At 43.6% G+C, this 19,114-nt stretch overlaps 1 protein-coding gene across 2 annotated transcripts in view; it reads left to right on the top strand.

Annotated features, from left to right (window-relative positions):
• Nucleotides 1–19,114, top strand: part of ARHGEF4 (Rho guanine nucleotide exchange factor 4) — a 219,940-nt gene that overhangs the window by 112,603 nt on the left and 88,223 nt on the right. The window contains exon 1 of one of the 2 annotated variants that reach the window (XM_039728063.1): nt 2,275–2,599. The exons of the other annotated variant lie outside the window; for it this stretch is intronic. Within the exon in view, the coding sequence (XP_039583997.1) occupies nt 2,413–2,599 (187 nt within the window). The 5' untranslated portion in view covers nt 2,275–2,412. Of the gene's footprint in view, nt 1–2,274; nt 2,600–19,114 lie in introns of those variants that run through there. 2 annotated transcript variants of the gene reach the window in all.

The following is a 19,114-nucleotide window of genomic DNA, read 5'->3' as shown; positions in this document are numbered from 1 at the left end:
CACCTCTATCATGGGTTGCAGTTTTGAGCTCTGACAAAATTTTTGCTTTCCAAAATTTGTCTGCGAAGAATTTTTCTTCTTTCCATTCTATTAGAAAATTCCTCTCTAATGCATACCTACAACAGACACACATACATAAAAATATTTAGGACTGAACTGTAGCCTCTCTTTAGCACCTTTGCTGTCTGAGAAGCTGCATTGCCTTCTTCTTCTTCTCAATGCCTTGTTCTCCAAATCCACAGAACAGCTGCATTTGTCTTTGTTGTCAATTTTTAATCTACCTTCCCCTGATGATTGTGATCAAGAAGAGTTTCCAGTTGTACTTGAACGCAGGCAGTTCTGGAAGAACCAGATCAATGCAGAAGAGTGGTTCTACTGCAGTCAAATTGAGAACACTTTCCCATTTCTCTGTTAGGTAGTATTAGATATTGTGGTTCATTCAGAAGATATTTGAGGGAATTATTTTGTTACAGATCACTAGAAATGTATTTTTTTTTACTGCTACAGAGACCGTTCTTTTAAAGAATAGCTGAAATATTTAAGTTGGTTCAGCATTATTGGGTGCTTTGTGATATTCTCCAGTGATGGAGTGTGACATTTTTTTCCTGTTAGGAAATACTCAGAAAACCAGAAGTCTTACTGCACTGAAATAACTCTGCTACTGCCTGAATAGTGAGGCAAACTCAAAGGGTTTGGAGCAAATCCACAGAACAGCTGCATTTGTCTTTGTTGTTAATTTTTAATCTACCTTCCCCTGATGATTGTGATCAAGAAGAGTTTCCAGTTGTACTTGAACGCAGGCAGTTCTGGAAGAACCAGATCAATGCAGAAGAGTGGTTCTACTGCAGTCAAATTGAGAACACTTTCCCATTTCTCTGTTAGGTAGTATTAGATATTGTGGTTCATTCAGAAGATATTTGAGGGAATTATTTTGTTACAGATCACTAGAAATGTATTTTTTTTTACTGCTACAGAGACCGTTCTTTTAAAGAATAGCTGAAATATTTAAGTTGGTTCAGCATTATTGGGTGCTTTGTGATATTCTCCAGTGATGGAGTGTGACATTTTTTTCCTGTTAGGAAATACTCAGAAAACCAGAAGTCTTACTGCACTGAAATAACTCTGCTACTGCCTGAATAGTGAGGCAAACTCAAAGGGTTCTCTATTGGAACAAGCTGTGATGGTCTTATTTAACTTTGCAATGAGCCAGCTTACATACAAATTGCAAAATAAGTGTTTTCAGTTCTTGCGTGAAATTTGGCTCCTGGATTTGGCTTTGGGTGTCTGGAGCTGCCTTCACTCTCTCTGTGACAGGAGCAGTGTGGGGTTTCCCTTTGTCGCTGTCCCTCTCCCAGATGTGCTGGAGGAGCTGATCTCCTCCTTTGCTTTGGTCCAACCCCTGCTTGCAGTCTCACCTGGCTAAACTTTCACCTGGCCTGGGTAATCCCACACTGAATCAAGCTAGTTCTGGTCTTACACTCTTTTCTGCTGCACAGGGTACAAACCATGTGGCTACTCTTAAATCACTTTGGTAGTTTGACAAATCTGCTGTCTGCAAGGTCTTTGAGCAGAGTGGCAGCCCAGGAATGTCCTTTATTACAAAAGCTCTGTGGTCCCTCAAAGCTGTTGTTAAAGTGCACAGGTATTTCTGCATTCCCAGGAAACTGGTGTTTTTTCAGGATCCTTTTATAGGGATAGGGAATCTCCTGTTAGGTAATGAGAATATAAAACTTTCTAGTAAATGGTAGTCAGGGATGCTGTTTCAGTTGAGGTCTCTTACAAAGATTACACATGGAAATAGGGATCATACCAGGTCTGCAGTCTGGGAGTGGATGCTAATATGATTTTTTCAAAACTCCCAGCTGCAATCTCCTCAAATCTCAATCTGTGTTTTTCTGGCTTTAATTTCATTTTGAATTCTTTTTCCGAGTACTTACAAAAATAGTTTTTTAATAGCAGCAGCCACAGCCAGTTCTAAACATGATTAGTTTATATGTTAAATCCTTTCTGAGTTCTCAGGGGAAGCAGATAACACAAGGTCTCTCTCACTCGGGCATTTTTAAAATGCATGAAATTCTACCATTTCCACTTATTTATTTTTAATCTGACAGTCCTGCTAAATTAGGAGGAGAGATCTCTGCCTCACCCTTTGCTTCCTTAATGCCTTGCAATCGGCTTTAATAAAAATCAGCCGCTGGAAGCTGCGGCTGCGGAGCTGCCTGGGAGGGAGCCTCCTTAGCGGACCCCTATGATGTCAGGATGCTCCGAGGCGAGCGGAGCGGAGGCTCGGCATCCAGCCCAGCGCTCGGCCGGCGCTGCCAGGTCCCGCTGCCCTGCCAGAGCTCCGCAGAGCGCTGCCCGAGCCCTCCCGCAGCCCCGCAGAGCCCCCGGCTCCCCCTGTCACCCGCCTGCATGAGGACCCAGCAGTGCCCCAGCGAGTCCAGCGGGGCACACAGTGCCGAGAACTGCAGCAGCAGTGGCAGCTCCGGGCTCTCGCCGGGCTCGGATTCAGACAGCAGCGGGGTGGTGTGTGGTGGTGGTGGCATGAGAGGCGTCCTGTCCAGGTACTGGAGCTTGGAGAGTCTGCACTCTGCCACAGGTAAGGGGCTCTTTCCTTCCTTTTTCTATTTATTTTTTTAGCTGCTCTATGATATTGCACTGACCTTGAGAAACCAAACCTTTTGACAAAAGTATATAATTTGGAAATGCAGTATCTTAGTCCAGAGAGATAACCAAAGCATTCGCTATTTGCTGGCTATACCCTCTGCAGACTTAAACCTGAACCAAAACAACACAGATCCTTAATAGACTTCTTAAGTCAGGAGGGAAGAAATAGGTTTTTAATGGCTTTGGAAACAGTGTGTAGGCTTCTACCTGATTAAAGCTATTGGAACATTTCTCATTTCGGCTTAATCATATAGAGCTGAACATTAGAGTTGATATTTCTCTGTAAATTCCAGTGGAGAGATTATCACTGCCTCTGGAAAATGCCCAGGCGAGTGCTGTGCAGCAGATGAGAGCTAGGTAGGGTTGCACTGCTGTGCTCTGAAGGAGGGAAAGGCAGGTCCCTGAGCCAGCTGCTCAAGTTCAGTTTTTGCTTTCCCATCCATTATTTAATGTCTTTCTGAACCAGAGATTTTCGAGGCATGTTCATGTAGCCTGGACCTGTTCTGGCTCAGCCTGCCTGGATCTGGCATTCTGGTTTTTAGTTACTGATGTGCCTCTTTAGGGTTTGAATGTTTGAACTGCAAGCATAGTAAAGAAGGTTTCTCATTCCCAGCTGATCCTAGCAAAGGATCCTGGCAATGATGTTAATGGCCAATGACTGCTGAGCTGTTCAGCTGTTGCTGTTTAGAGAGATTTTTAATAGAGCTGCAGTAAATTAGTTCCTCTCTTAGATAAATTCAGACAAGTGCCTTCAAGGCCACCAGTGACTGCCATTTCCTTAGTAAGAATACCCAGTGCTACCAGCTAGAATCAAGGCTTGGGAAGAATTCAGGGTGCAGTTCTGTGTAATCTGCTTTAGCTGTGTGTACTTTTAATTATTGAAAGGTTTTATCATTCCATCTGCTACTGTAGATCCAGAGCTGTTTAATAAAATCTCCATTGCAGCTCTGGAGTCTCTGCTGAAGTGTGAGTAACTGCACAACCATACAGGAAAGGGCTACAGCAGGGTGGCCAGTCTCCCTGACTTTCCACCCTGCATACCTCACCTTCTAGGTGGCCAAAAGCACCAACCACCTACAGTACAACCTGAGAGTCCAGGGACAGGAAAAAAAGCTGAGGGTGAGATCAAGCCATTGGTGCTCTTTGGGGAAAGACCTGGGCTGCAAGTGCAAGACGATGTGCTTTTGCATTCTCAGTAGCATTTGCTGGCTGTTTTCTCTTGTAACTGGGAGTGCAAGTTAACCCCAGCATGCTCTGATATTGGCATGAGGTACGTCTGGCACTGGGTCTTTCTGCAAACTCTGCTCAGAGTTGTGTGGGGTTGCAGCAGTGGCTCCATCCCCTCTGTGTCACAGGGTTTGCTGTCAGCTGCCCTCCCTGGAAGCATGCTTGGGCTTAATCAGGTCACTTGAAACAAATGGTGCACAGTGATACAAAAGAAGTGAGGTTGATGGCAAAAAGCAGGCTCTGGCATTAAGTCTGTTTTTCTAAATGCTCTTTCATTTCCACAATAGTCTTGCTCCCAAGGCTGTGAGGCGTGGTGTCATTTTGTGGATGCTACATGCATTTAGCAGGAAATATAGAGATGTGAAGAAATGGAACAGAAAATGGTATGGAGACAGACTGAGGACAGGGAGAAACCAAATTAAGTTTCATAATTACAGTATTGATATATAAATACAATAATAAAAGCAGATACTGCATTTCAGACTCCTTCCTGCCTGTGTGGTAGGTGTCTTCTCATGTGCAAAAGTTTTCTGAGCAGTTTGTCTCTATCTACTAACACAATTCAGGTCAGAATTAGGATTCAACTTTGAGAGAAATAGATCGCTAGGGAGAATTTATTTAATTTATTTTGTTTTGATTCTTCTCTGTCAGAATTCTTCTTTGGCTTAAAGTTAGGAAGTTGTGGTAGAACTGCTCCTCTCCACCAACGTCAGTTGCCTGTTTGAGGAGTGAGGCAGGATTTCTTTAAAACTTGTTCTGAGTAACATTTTTGAATGGTAAAATTTAATACATTGTTTAAACCAACCAAAAAAACCCAAACAGAAAACCCAAGAAAAAAACCCAGCAGGAGCAGTAGCAGCTGGCAGTGCATGAGAGAAGCAGCAACTTAAATGTGTGGCAATGTCCTCTCCTCAGAGGAGCAGGCAGCCTCCAGCCTCTTTCCATGTGATACATCAAGGAGTTAGGGGGGGAAAAAGGGTACAGACTGTATGGAAACACTATGAAGTGCCCAACATTGCATTAAAAGAGGTCTGAGGGATGAGTCAGTCCCTTTCTCTGTTTGAAAGGGATCCTGCATGTCCTTAAGGCTGCATAGGTGGACTTGGCAGAGAGGGTTTTGCTTTTTTCCCCAGTGTGTACATCACCTTTTCTGTAGGGATCTTTATACTGAGTCTGTTGCCGTCTAAGACTTCGGGGAAGAGTAGAAATAAGCCAGATTTAAATGACTGAAATGTGGAGGTGAAAAGAAGGTGGGAGGTACGATTGGAATGTATCCATTGGAGTTTTTCTTGTAGATAATTTAGATTCCAAGGAGGTGAAGAGACAGAGATGTGTGTTTATGTATGCATACGTTTGACAGTGTGTGATTTCAGAAATACAAATTCACATCCCCTGTGTAGAAAAGACAGTTTTCTGAGGTTCACAGGAGCAAAAACTGTCTTTGGTTTATCTTCCTCTGCAGTCAGTAATGAAGTATACAATTCCTTTTAGTTTGGGTTTGACCTTGTTGTAATATATTGATCAAGAGGGGAAGCTAAATGTGACAGTTACAGCATAAACTTCTGTGCTGCTTGAAATACAATGAAATGTATTTCAAGCTGCTTGAAATGCTGCTTGAAATACAATGCAAAAAACCCCATGGTTCAGGCTTGTAGGAAGTGAAAAAAAAATCTACTGTTTTTTAGTATCAGTGGCATTTCTGGTCTAAATGTCAATAAACACTACCTTTCACGAGAAGGTCCTTCTCCCTGAAGCTAAATATAAACATGAAAATATGGAATGAAATAAATAAAATGAAAATAAGGAATGCTTTACTCTTCTACCAGGCTCTCCATTTGAGGATGCCAGAGGACTTTGCAAGCATCAGTAACCCTCATAGAGGGCCCAAAAGACTTTCAAAGCATGATTCAGGATAGATAAAAAGATATATTTGACACTTGGACAGTATTCTTGCTATTTTTAAATACTTACGAGCAGTGTCCAAGTCCGGTGCAGGTCTCCTGTGAGAAAAGGACTGGAGTTGGGGTGGCTCAGCAATTCTGAAAATGGGGCTGTAACTATCTCAGCTGGCCAAAACCCCGTAAGGCATCCAGATTAAAGTCACTTGTGCCATTGCTCCAGCCAGTGGCACTCTGGGTGCTCTAGCCCTGGTTTCCTAGGCAGGACTTTGTACCCCAGGGCTGCCTGTATCCCATTCATCACTGTTGTACATCTCCACTGAAAAGTTTTTCCTTTAGAATATTTCCAGATTCAAGTCTGTGAGCAGCTCTCTTTGCCTTTCCAGCTCCTTTGTTGCAGGTCCAATCCCGACCTCATTAACACTTCTGTTTATTCTTTTTCTTGTCCAAGTTGGGAAGGGCTGGAAGAGCAAAGAAAGGTAGGGACAAAGGGAGAATCACAACCTGGAGGACTAGTGGTTGCCATAGTTTCCCTGGGATCCTCAGTGCATTTGTGCATATGTAGCAATTTAATTGTACAGGCTCCACTTCAGTGCGCCTCTGCACAGATTTGTGGCTCCTAATATGCAGATATGCTCATCTACTGCCCTTGGGAATATGGCCTTTAAACAAACTAGAAAACATGAAACGTGGGTGTGGAGGTTTTTTTTTTCTTCATTCAGAGCTTAAAAAGAAAATTGTGGGTTTTTTAGGAAGGTTTTTTCCAAGTCATTCATTTCATTGTTGTGGCTGATGGGAGAGCCAGTAATAGAGCTGTGGCGAATGCTTTGCGTCGTTCTTGTTTGGCAAGAGATTTTCTTTTGAACCTTTTCTTTTTCCTTTTTCTTCCCCTAGCCCTGTCTTTTTGGTACTGATGTCTTCAGCTGTGTGCATGGACTGCAGTGCATAATTCCACTGATCCTTCTTTCTCTAGGGTCACTCAGCAAGAGTTAGAGGTCATACAAGGGGAGATTGATTTAAGGTTCAAATTGCTTCAGAATGCATCAAAAGGCAAACAGGGAGGAAAAAAAGTGGGTGCCTCAGAGCATCCAGTGCAGCATCTGCAGGTTGTGTTGCACCATTGCCTTGGCAAATCCTGAGCTAGGATATTTCAGCTGGATTCATTGCTTGCACTCTAACATGTCCTGTGTGTTCCCTCATATATCCCCTGTCACCTGCCAGAATAACTCCCACTCATCTTCTGAACAAATATTCGATGGATTTAAGAACAAACAAACAATAATCCATGCTAAATTCACTGGGCTTTTTTTTTCTCTGTGTAGATTAATTTGTAGTGGTGACTGGTATGAGAAGGTTAAACCTAAGGGCAATCCTGAACTTTTGAGGAAGAATTACAAGATGCACATCTCTTGGATGAGCTAGTGAGCTGCCCTAAAGCTTAAGTAAATATTTCTTAATTGAAAATACATCTTCCAAATAGTGTTGAGTGTTGCTGAACTGTGACTTGGCATCACATTCAAATAGTGAGGGCATCTATATTAGTAAGTAGTTGAGTTCATTCCAGTAAAGGGAATCTCAGTCAATGCTAAATGTGTGTAAACTTGGCCACCTAACACATTTAGTACACTTACTAAATGGGTTTTTTTTCAGTGAAGAGTATCCTGTAGCATCATGCTTTTTCATTAAAGGGAATGAAAATAGTGTTAATATAGGTAGGAAGTCTAATAATGTTTCTGTACCTCTGTTTGCAGCAGAACCAGATTTTGTAAGTTCAGCTACTTTGGAGTTCTAATTGCATGTTAATGTATTGGGGGTGGTTCTAGTTGATTTTCCCTTGAGATTTGTTTGTGTTGTTTCAAGAGGAGTAAATGCTTATTCTCATGTCCCCGTGAGGCACAGATTAGCACCTGTGACTATCAGAAATAAATATTCCCATCTTTGCTGATGCTGTGTTTGCAGCAGGGAAAGCTAAATCTTTGAAATGCTGCCTGTGATACTTCCCCAGGTGTCACAGGTACACCATCTTCATCCTTTGCCTTCTCTGCCCTCAAAACAACTCCCATGAAGAACATTTAGGTTGTGATCACTATTCCCTTTGCTGAGGAATATGGCAACTTCTAAGGCTGTATTTTCTCAAAGATTCAGTTACCTTTAGAGAAGTCTTTCAAACCACCACTTCTCTGGGATATATCCCAGCTTCAATTGCTGTTATTTCTCTGCATGGATGTGAAACAGCTTTAAGCCACCCTGATTTCAGTACTGTCAGCATCACAGCTCTTGCAGCAGGAAGACAAAAGGGTCCAAGAGAAACGGGGAATGAAATGGTGCCATGAAGCTTACTTGACCTTCCTTTCTTCTCTACCTTTAGGTAGACACTCAAACCTGGTAGAAACTTGATCCTACCTTTTCATTTGCAATATCTGGGTCTAGTTCATGTAGGTAAAAAACCCAGCAAAAATAGATTAAAGCACGTGCTGGTAAATAGTGTCTATGCCCAGTGGTCACAGAGAATGTGTAGTTGTTGCCTACACAGGATGCAGCTTTGCCATGGCTGCTTAGCAATTAGTTAAGTTAAACAATGTAGGGGACAATCCTCCCTGTCCTTTGCCATTGGGATATGGCCTTTAAATGACTAAGCTTGTCTGTAACTAAGCTTATTCCCTACTAAGGTCTTGTTCTCCAGTTCTTCTGGATCATGAGAAGTGTCTTTGAAGGATTAGAGAAATATAGCCCTCTTCTGAGTGTCAGTAATTATCTGTGGAGGTTTCTAATTTAATTAGAATCCTGTCTCATCTCACAATCCTTTTATGGCCTGGTGTTTGTTAAACCAACTAACTAGTTCAGTGATTTGCTTAAAAGTGCCAAGGATGAGCTGAGTGTGCTGGACTGCACAGGACATTGGCCTGAGCAGGCCCAAAATCTCAAGATGAGTTTTCTTCTTGGATACTGGGTGCCTTCAGTGGCTGTACCATTCTCAAAAAGATGCTCCTAAAAGTGTGTCTCTGCACATGAAAGCGAGACAGTAGCCTGGGTGTAAGCTGATAGGAACATGGTTTGCACCTGGTTAACTGTCTTGGATTACATTGTGTGAACATCCAAGTCTTGGCAGCTCTTACTGCAAATATCCCTCGGGGTGTATTTGCCTAAACAGGTAGAGAGCTTTGCTGCTCTTATTCTCAGTCCCTGCTAGTCAAGGAGTGAGAGATTCTCTGGACTATGATGTTGGCTCATAAAAGCTCAAATAAACCTTTATTTTTTTCTTTTCTTTTTGCCATGGAGTACAGAGTAATTGCTTTGCTGGAGTAATTGAGCCATTTTGAAGTTGTGCTGTATCCCAGGGAGTGCTTATGGATGCTCTAATGCATCACCTCATGTGCAGCTGATTCCTGCATTCTGTGGCCTCCAGCAGGGTGAAGGCTGGCAAGTGGTCATAGAATAGGAGGGAAATCAAGTGCTAAAGGCAGCTGAGTACACAATTATTTTGAATATTATCCTTGTTCTTACTCTGTTGAATTATATTTTACCTCACGTTTGAGTGGAAGTGTGTGTGTGTGTATATATATATATATATACATATGCACAAATATAAATATATACATATACAAACACACAAGGTTATTCATTAGTTAAATCTAGAGCATTCCTCTGTAAGGTTTCTCAAAACCAAGCATTTCTGCGTGTGGGGTGTACCTTTTTTTGTTTACCAATGGATAAGGTAATTTTCAAGACCCTTCTTAAAGTATCTGATAAATGACTAATAATTTGAAATCCATTTCAAGTGTACTGTTAAGGTATGTGGTTCCATCCTCTTGCTTTGGAAGGTAAATTACATGTAAGTATTTATAAAATAGCTTGTAAAAGAAGTTTTTGTGTCAGGAACATGAGGTAAATGCAGAACTTTAATTTTTTTAAAAAAATTATTTTATTTTAAAAAAGAATCATTATAACGGCATTGGAATGCTTCATGTTGAGAATAAAGGAACATAAGACTAATGATGTTTTCAAAACAGCTGGCAGAGATTTATTTCTATGTGGCAGTGAAATTGCAGGAGTTTCCCTTTTGGCTAATGGAAGTAGTTTCCATGAGGTAGTCTTGAATTAGGGTATTTTCTTTTTTTTTAAATTGAAGTGTCCATAAAAATGCAGGAAAAGGCAGTCAGCTAGGAGAACCAGTGTTAGCACAAAATGATCTGCTGGAATGGGTAGGATTTACTCTGCTCTCCCTTGGCCAATGGAACCTTTCCAGGCCAGGTGTGAGAATCCCTCAGCTCTTTGTGAACCACAATCACTACCAGGGTGTAAATGTGAAAAGACAGACTTGGCATTGGGAAACTGCAGTTCAGGAGTTTTCTAGGAGTTTTCAAGGAGTGTTCTAAGAGGCAAAGGAAACCACAAGCAAGGCCTGTGCCCTTACTGGCTACAGCTCCCTGTCCTTGGAGCTGTCATTAACATTATTCTTCTCCCTATAACATTATTCTATTCCCTGTTGCAGGATCTTTACAAATGCCAAGGCACATAGGAGTTCAAAGGAGGAGAAGCTGCCTGCATAATTACTGAATCTAAACAAAGCCAACCTGAGCTATTTGGGAGCTCAAGGCTCAGCTGCAGCAGGGAGGTGCAGCAGGCAGTGAGAGTCAGTCTCACCCGCTGAGCCCAAGGGCTGCTGGAGCTGCTCTTGTGCTGTGACTTCCCTTGCTGGCCCTCAGGGTGATACCTTGGGGTTCAGATTTGTCTGTTCTGTTTTGGTGTGCAGCTTTTAGCTTTATATTAAGTGTCACTGGGATCTACCATAGGGTGGTGGAGACAAAACAATCCTATTCCAGCTGGAGACTCAAGGACAATCTCCTCAAACTTCAGGCCCAAAGCATGAACGTGAAAGGAGGAGGGTGGGCAAGCAAGCAAGGAGGATGGAACTTCATCATTTGAAGCTGTTAATTGGACAGTTAACTCCTATATGCCAATGGACTAAAGCCTATAAAAATGTGAGATCTGTGACCAAGCTGTCCTTTTCTTGGAGCCCCTGGGCAGAGCCAGGACTGGGGCTCTGCTGCTGCCAGGGTGTGGCCTCTGAAGGCACTTCAATAAATCTTTATTTATTGAAGCACTTTATTTATTGAAGCATTTTATTGCTCTGCACTCCATCCAGCCTCTGCTCCAGCTCCTAAAGGCATCAAGGGAAGTGACCACACTCTGTGACACTGTCCCTGGTCTGGGACACAGTGCAGCTCTGGAGAATCACACGAGCCAGCAGCCCTGTGTGCTCAAGTGGCCAGGTCAGACTTTGTCCAAAAAATACCCTCCTGCAGTGTTCAGGGTGAGTGGGTCCCAGCTGGGAGGTGACAGCAGGGGGCTGCAGGCAGGTGAACAATCCCAGAGTGAGCACTGGGCTGTTCCCAGCCCTACAGCAGGCAAGCTGCTCGTGGGGCTCCTGTGCAGATCCTGCTGAGTGGCTGGCTTCAAACTGTCACAGTTTCTGGCAATACAGAGTGACCTGGATAAGAGAATATCAGTCTGGATGCTGGAGCTGGTGTTTGAAGCTGGGTTGGCTCAGCTCCTGCTGACTCTCTCAAGGCCCTCTCCCTGAGCAGGGCTGCATGTCAGCTCGAGGTCACTGATGGTACATCCTGCTCAGGGCAAAAACCTACTCTGCATGCCTGAAAGAAGCTTTGACAATAAACCTTTTAAGAGAGTTTATTATGAAAACACTGCGTTACTAATACCCCCAAAACAGTGGATTTGGATCAATTTGAAATGTGGCATTCTTATCAGCCTTAAAAGCCTGAATAAATTAAAAATATGCAGAACCCATCTCTACTGAAACTTGTTGATTGGATATGCCATTTCTCTTTGGAGAGCACAAAATAATTTAATTTGGGCTATTTTTGGTCCCAGTTCTGAGCTTCACCATGATCTCTATGCTGTCATAGATCTAGGGCCTGGCAGTCCTATTTCATGCTGTCTTACTGTCAGTTCTCTGCACAGGCTGAATTCTGGGGGCTGGTCAAGTTTTCTTCTGTGAATCTATAGTCACAGTTGGTGGTATAATGCTCACCTGTGTTCATGCTGCTTTTTCTGGCTCACTGGAAAGCACACACTGCATAGCTGGGACTTCTGCTTGGCCCCCAAATGCCACTTGGCCATCATCTTTGAGGCACTGGAGGAAATCTCCATAGTAATAGTATGTAGGACAGCCTATGCATCTTTTAGGCAGCCACTTGTGATTGTCTAATCCAGATAACTCCTCTCATCTGGAGAACTTGGCTTTCAGAAGGAAAAAAAAGTACTTCTAAGAGTAAAACAAAGAAATGTCACAGTGTTTCAAGCCTGTGACTTGACACTTGAACAGAATTATTTAAAAATACACTGAATTAATTATGGCCAGGTCATTAGTCTTGACTCATCTGAATCATTCTTGATGTCTCTGAAATCACAAATGTAGATGAGTGTGAGCACTGCTGCATCCAAGTCCTGAAAGGCTGCTTGGCCAAATACATGGGGTTTTCTCAGAATAAAGGTGGGACCTGCAACCTGGGATTCTGTCTTTCTCTCAGGTGCTACCTTTCTTTCTTTCAGTTTTCATTTTTGAAAAAGACACCTTGAGTGCAAAAACTTTTCCAGTAGTAATAAGAAAAACAGAGGATGATTTATGATTTTTTGGGGAGTATAGGGAAGAGGAGAACCATTCTGCCCACTTGTCAGAGGACCAGGCACCCAATCTTCTGCTTTACACTTGAGGTGTTCACTGACTTGTAGTGGCATCAGTGCTTTAACTTTACAGCTGACTGTGACCCAATTCCTTTATCTTTCTGAGCAAAGAAGGGGCAGTACAGCAACTCCTGAGTGCTCAGAGAAAGGTGAGTCTTGGCTAGGTGCAAACTGGAAGCAGATGAGAGCAGGAATAACTTCGTTCTGTTACTTCCCAAACTTGTGACAAATATTTTTAACGGTACCTTGGTTTGTGTGGTTTGCTGTGCTGGCTGGAGCATTGATCCTTTTCTTCTCTGATCAGGCAGCGGGGAGGATGGAAGTTTCCCCCTGCATGGCTCTACTTTGCAAGGAAGCGGAATTGCATGATTGACACTGATTTTCTTTAAATCATATTTGAATTTCCAGAGTCCTGGAGAGCTGAAGCATCCTCTGCTGTGGGCTAATCCTGAAAGTTTTACCTGCTGTAGAAGTTTCTGGTTTTGCTTGAGGGCTTCTAAGCAGCCTGAATCTCGGAATGCTTTAGGCACTCCTGGCTGTCTAGTCCTACTCCAATGCTCTCACCAGAGTGACCTGCATGAGCAATCAAGTTTGAATATATCCAGGAATGGAGACTCTGCAGCCTCTTTCAGGCTGTGGCTAACTTTAGTGTAAAAAAAGTTTATATTGGAATAGAATCTACTGTACTTCAGTTTATATCTATTTCTTCTTGTCCTTTTGCTGGCCACCAGATCAGAGTCTAACTATGTCTTCTACACCTCCCTCATGAGTTACATTGAGCCTTTTCTTCCCCAGGCTGAAGAGCCCAAGCTCTCTCAGCCTCTCTGTATGTCAAGTGCTCCAGTGCCTTAAACACACCTGACCTCTAGCTGGACCCACTCCAGGAACAGCAATATGTTCCTTGCAGTCTCATTTGCACTGGAGTCCTGGCTGAGTTTATGTGGTGTATTTTCTGGACTCCTAACCACCTTAATGATCAGCTGGTATCACATCTGAAGCTTTATCTGTCAAGTGCTTTCTTTGGCAAGGCAGGTAGGGAAATTAAATTTTCTGAAAACACAAAGCAGAGGCAAATTTTCCCTGCCTTAATCCCGAGGGTTTGCTGACAGCTGGATCATTGCAGGATTCACAAGTTGCTTCCTATTGAACAGCTGAGCACATAGCAGGAGAGGAAGCTTTGAGAAGCCAAGACAGGTCAGAGTTGCTTGGTTGCAGCAGATGTTGTAGCTAAAGGTTCATTAGTGCCTGTACAGACAGTGTTTAGTGCCTAAATCTCTGAAACAGCATTTAATTATTTTAGGGTATGAATTGCATGGTGTGGGATATTTTGTGTTTGTGGTGGGGTTTTGTAGCCTCTGCTGCATGTTTCTGCACTTGCGAACTTGCCAGTGGGACGTGGGGTGTGAGCCTCTGATCAGTGCTGCTTTTGTTTTTCTGAGAGTAATGTCAGATACCAGCTGGACCATGGCCTCAGGCATATGTCAGGCCAGACTTTGGTGCACGTGTGGGAGGGATCTGGTTGTACAAATAGTTTATGCAAAGGTGGAGCCTTGTCTGAAGGATCCTTAGAAAGCACTGAAGCACTGTGTGCTCTTCTATCAAGCCTTGTATGTGGTTTCTGCACTGTGTACAGACTCATTCAGTCCCACTATTTATAGCACTCCATAACTAACAAGTCATAGCACAGAAGGGACCTGCCATATTGGGCACAACAGCCTACAGTTTTGTGCTGCAATACTCTAATTATTAATCCCTGAATTCTCTGTGAGAGGCCATTGTGCTTGTTAGAATGAGCCCTTGTGAGTAAAGTCCCTGGATAACCTCATTTAAACACAACATCCCTTGGTTGTGAATATCTTTTCTCATTGCTCAGCCTGTTGTGCTCAAAGAGTTCTTATCTAACAATTTCCTTGGACAGTTTAAAGCATTGCCATTAAAACAGGGCTTTCTCTTGGAAACACTGATCTCAACTACTTTCTTCTTGACAAAGCACCTGAGGCAGCAAAACTTTGGGAGTTCCTTGACACAGACTCTGGAATAGATAGAAATGCTGTCAGGAAAGGGATTTTGGCAGTCACTCGCTCTGTGTGCTCTCTGTGGCAGGCAGGCACATTATCTACATTCCTGCTCTGTTCTCCTGTCCTATAAAACCTAAATACATGGGGGTTGTGTGGGTTGCTAAGTGCTGTCTGTAAGATAATCAAAAGGCAAACAGAGCTGGGCCATAGACCAAAACATTGCTTCAAGTACCTTACAAGGGCCACAGAAAGAGTTTGAACTCTGCTGCAGGTTGGAATTTCCTGCTCCCTACATAGCTCTGATTCAGGATCTCACAGCCCTGTGCTGGAAGTGTTTTAGTGTCTTTTAGGGTCTTTCACTAATTCACTGTTTTAAATGTCAAGTACCTTACAAGGGCCACAGAAAGAGTTTGAACTCTGCTGCAGGTTGGAATTTCCTGCTCCCTACATAGCTCTGATTCAGGATCTCAGAGCCCTGTGCTGGAAGTGTTTTAGTGGGTCTTTCACTAATTCACTCTTTTAAATAGATTCATGTTAAAATGCTGGGCAGTTCACACACTGTGGTTCTAGATCATCATTGTGCTGGAATGGAGTCACAGTGCAGCAAGAAGAGCGAGGTTTTGTCTTATTACATGGACTGTGTCCTAGGCCAGGCTGGACAGGGTCCTGGGCAGCCTGACCTAACTGCTGGCATCCCTGCCCATGGCAGGAGGTTGAATCTGGGGGAGCTTTGAGGTCTGTTCCATCCCACCCCATTCTGTGATGATTCTGTGGTAAGGCAGCAGCTGACAGAAGGACCTCAGGTCATGTTCTGCACCCTGATGGGGTTTCTGCAGGGAGAGAAGCTGCTTGCAGTGTTCTACAGGAGTCCTCCCTGCTGTGTGAACCTCGCTTGGCTAGGAGGAGAGAAATGCTGCTGAAACCTTCTGAGGTGACTTAAGTTGTCTTTGTTTATGGCAGTCTTCTGTCTTTAAAGCAGAGCTGGTGAAATAAAATGAGCGTATGAAGCTCAGCTCATTAAAAATGAGGGTGGGAAACAAAATTTAAACCTTTCTTCATCAGCAGTTAATGATGAAGAACAGCTCAGCTGTTGGGCTCTGTGTTGGAGACCTGAGGGTGAAGCCAGGCAGCTGGTTCCCTGCCTTCTGCAGCAGGAGAGAGCACGGAGGGCAGAAATGAGATTGAGAGCACTGCTATCCCAAAGGACCCCTGTTAATTCTCTGAGTGTTTACCCACAGCCATCAGGAAGGAATTGGGTTTGAATGCAGTGCAGCAGAACACCCTCTAGTCATGTGTCTCTTCCTTCTCTGTTTGTTGAAGTCAAATGTCTATATTTGGCACATCCTAGGCTGTTGTCATGGAAATGGTTGTATTGACACATCCACGGCAGAGCAGCTTTGTTCTGTACTGAAGGATCAGGACGATGGGTGAGAAAGGAAGAGGCCTCTTCTCAGCACTCAGGCATACATAATATTTGTTCTTCAGCTTCTTCACTCCAGTTGGAAGGCACAGAGCTGTTGAATGAGTTGTTTTGAGCTAATATTGAAAGGATTGTGTAGGACAATACCTAATGCTTGAACACAGAGCATTACTGAACATCACAAAAGACAGGATCCCACACAGCTGGGATCCCCAGCTGGATCCCCAGCTCCAAGAGCTGTGTGCTACTGATTAGCACCAGTGCTGAGCACTAACATCTCTGCCCAGTCTTTTTTGCCCTGTATTTCTAGTCAATGGGAGATCCTGTGTGTACCTGCTATTCTGAAAATGATAGGAAAGAAGACATCCATTTGAACATTGTAGCTGGCAATGTCAGGGACTGAAGCCAGATATTTACCACAGGGAAAAGAGGAATATTTGAAGAGTTAATGAAGATGAACTTAGAGAGAAAAAGTGAGTAATATTGGCAGATTTCACTCCTAGTGTCCTTCCTGCTGCTGCCAGGCCACCCTGCATTTTCCCCAAGATACGTCCTCTGCTGTGAGAAGGGGAAAGAATAGAAGAAAGAATGTTGGATCTGTTTGCCTCAGATCAGAGTGTTTTCACAGCCTGTTGCTACAGGGAACTTCTCAGCTTCATGCCAAGAAGAGTCAGAAGATAAGGAACTTCAGAGCAGTGAGGGAAGCCACATCTTGCATCTCGGAACTGAGCTCTGCAGGGTTCTTTCCTCAAGTGCCTGGATCTGTGGGAGGAGTTCCTCCCCCTCCTGTGCATCTTGAACGTGGTGGGAGATTATTTCAGTGCATTTCATCAGACACTTGGGTTTTATTTCTGTGTTAAACGTGCACGTAGAGGCTGGTACGTGCTTAGTAAAAGCCATACTGTTTCTAGTGCAGTCTGTGTATCCAGCATGATCCAAAAATCACCCCAGTCTGACTGCAGAGAAGGAGGGTCTTTTCTGGTTGCATGGACAAAAAGCTGCACTTGGCCTGGACAGATGAGACAGAAGGCAAGTCAAGGGAGCTCCTGTCCCTGCACTGCAGCACCGTGGGGTTTAGCTGGTGGTGCTGCTACCTGTATTTTATTCCCCAATAAGCATCTCCTGTGGAGAGGCCACTTGGGTGACCATTCAGGCAAGGCAGTCAAGTCTACCCACCCCACACTCACCATGGCTAGCTCAGTGAAGAGAGGCAGGAGGGCTTTTTGTGTGGTCACTTCCAGAGAGGTTTATTTCAGCAGGATGAAGAAAAACTAGGGACAAAAGATGAGACCATGTGCTCTGCACAAGGTTAAGTGTGGCAGGTCATGGGGTGGCACAAAGGGTATTGACCTCCAGGGAAGACTGGGCTGGCCACCAGGGGTGCCACAGCTAATGAGGGAACAGGGAAAGGAGAAACCACGAGAATTTGGGACATATGGGAAAAGGAGCTGGAGTGCTTCATGGTGTGGTGCAAAAGTCCATGGGGAAGTCCTTTCCATGGCTAGCTCAGTGAAGAGAGGCAGGAGGGCTTTTTGTGTGGTCACTTCCAGAGAGGTTTATTTCAGCAGGATGAAGAAAAACTAGGGACAAAAGATGAGACCATGTGCTCTGCACAAGGTTAAGTGTGGCAGGGCATGGGGTGGCACAAAGGGTATTGCCCTCCAGGGAAGACTGGGCTGGCCACTACGGGTGCCACAGCTAATGAAGGAACAGAGAAAGGAGAAACCACGAGAATTTGGGACATATGGGAAAAGGAGCTGGAGTGCTTCATGGTGTGGTGCAAAAGTCCATGGGGAAGTCCTTTCTGTCTGCCTAGGTGGGGAAAACCTGATGGTAAATTCTTCCAGGGCAAGGCCCTGGGGATTTCCCTGAGGGGGAAGGATTCCACAGCAGAGAAGGAAGGTCTTTTCTGCTTGCATTGACAAAGAGCTGCACTTTTCACAATGGCCTGGAGAGATGAGACAGAATGCAAGGAAAGGGAGCTCCTGTCCCTGCCCCCCAAGTGAGCTCCAGGTTCAGTTGCATGCAATGAACTCCAGGTCCCCCTGTAGGAAGGCAGAGCAGGACTTGCCCAGAATCCACTAGTTTTAGGAGCTTTGAGGGATTTAATCTTTTGAGATTGCAGGAATGTTTATTAGTTTATCAACTTCCCAGATACTGTTGTATGTCAGCAATACATGTAAGGGTCATAAATGTGTTTGTAATTAGTGCTTCCCAAACTCCAAGGTCTTTAATTGTCCATTGCGTATTTGAATTTTAAAAATATAGGTAAGCAGAGCAAAAAAAGCTTGATTTTCTTTTTTTGAGGTTTGATGCAAACATCTGTTTCCTGGTGCTTTTATTTTGTATATGTAAGAAGGGAACCAGATGGGAAGGATTTTCATTTTGTGTAGAAATTTGCAGTGTTAAGAACATCATCTTAATATTTTATCTGCTTATATCTGTGCCAGCTGTTCTGCCTGAGAAAGCTGCTGCTCCCTTCAGGGTTCTGTGGCCCTAGCACAAACTGGTCACCCTGTAAATACCGGCAGATTAGAATTACAGAACCTGTACTATTGCTGGTGTTCAAAGCAAAAGTAGCAGTAGCAGCAATTGGTAACTTACTGTTTATCTCTGATAAAGCCAAATACTGAAAAATATTCCCTAAACTCGGCCTTTAATTGTGGCAAGTGAAAAGAAAGGCGGTCAAGATTTATTATTAGATGCCATTATCTAATTACCATTAGATGACATTATTTATCAGTCGATACCACTTGTTAGATAAAGTGCATCCTAATTTCTTCTCCTTCCCAGGAAGGGAGTTCTCTTGAAGAGTGATAGCATATCTGTATTGCTGCTCTGGGCACAGTGGGTGAAAGCCTTGGATGGCTTTTGTCTGCAGGATGTGGTTATGGTTGAATAATGGAATAAACAAAATATGGAGTATAATTAGAACAAGTTCCCAGACAGTTTTTCATGTTAGAAATTGGGGAAGACCTTAAGAAGAAATATTTTCCTTTAAAAGCCATTTTTACATACATTTTCTTGGAGCAAAGGGACTTTTGCAGATAACCCAACCTGAGGTAATCTTTCCAGATCAAGGAACTTCAGCCAGGGAAGAAGTGTTGGTTGCTTTCAGATCATCTGTCTGGTGAACTTTTTCTTTTTGTATCTCAGAGTGGCAATATAGAGAAAACAAA

This window comes from Passer montanus, unplaced genomic scaffold, assembly GCF_014805655.1.
Source record: "Passer montanus isolate IOZ18808 unplaced genomic scaffold, ASM1480565v1 scaffold63, whole genome shotgun sequence".
NCBI classification, from domain to species: domain Eukaryota; kingdom Metazoa; phylum Chordata; class Aves; order Passeriformes; family Passeridae; genus Passer; species Passer montanus.
Note: the sequence above shows the minus strand (reverse complement) of the source record. Positions and strands in the feature narration are given on the sequence as shown.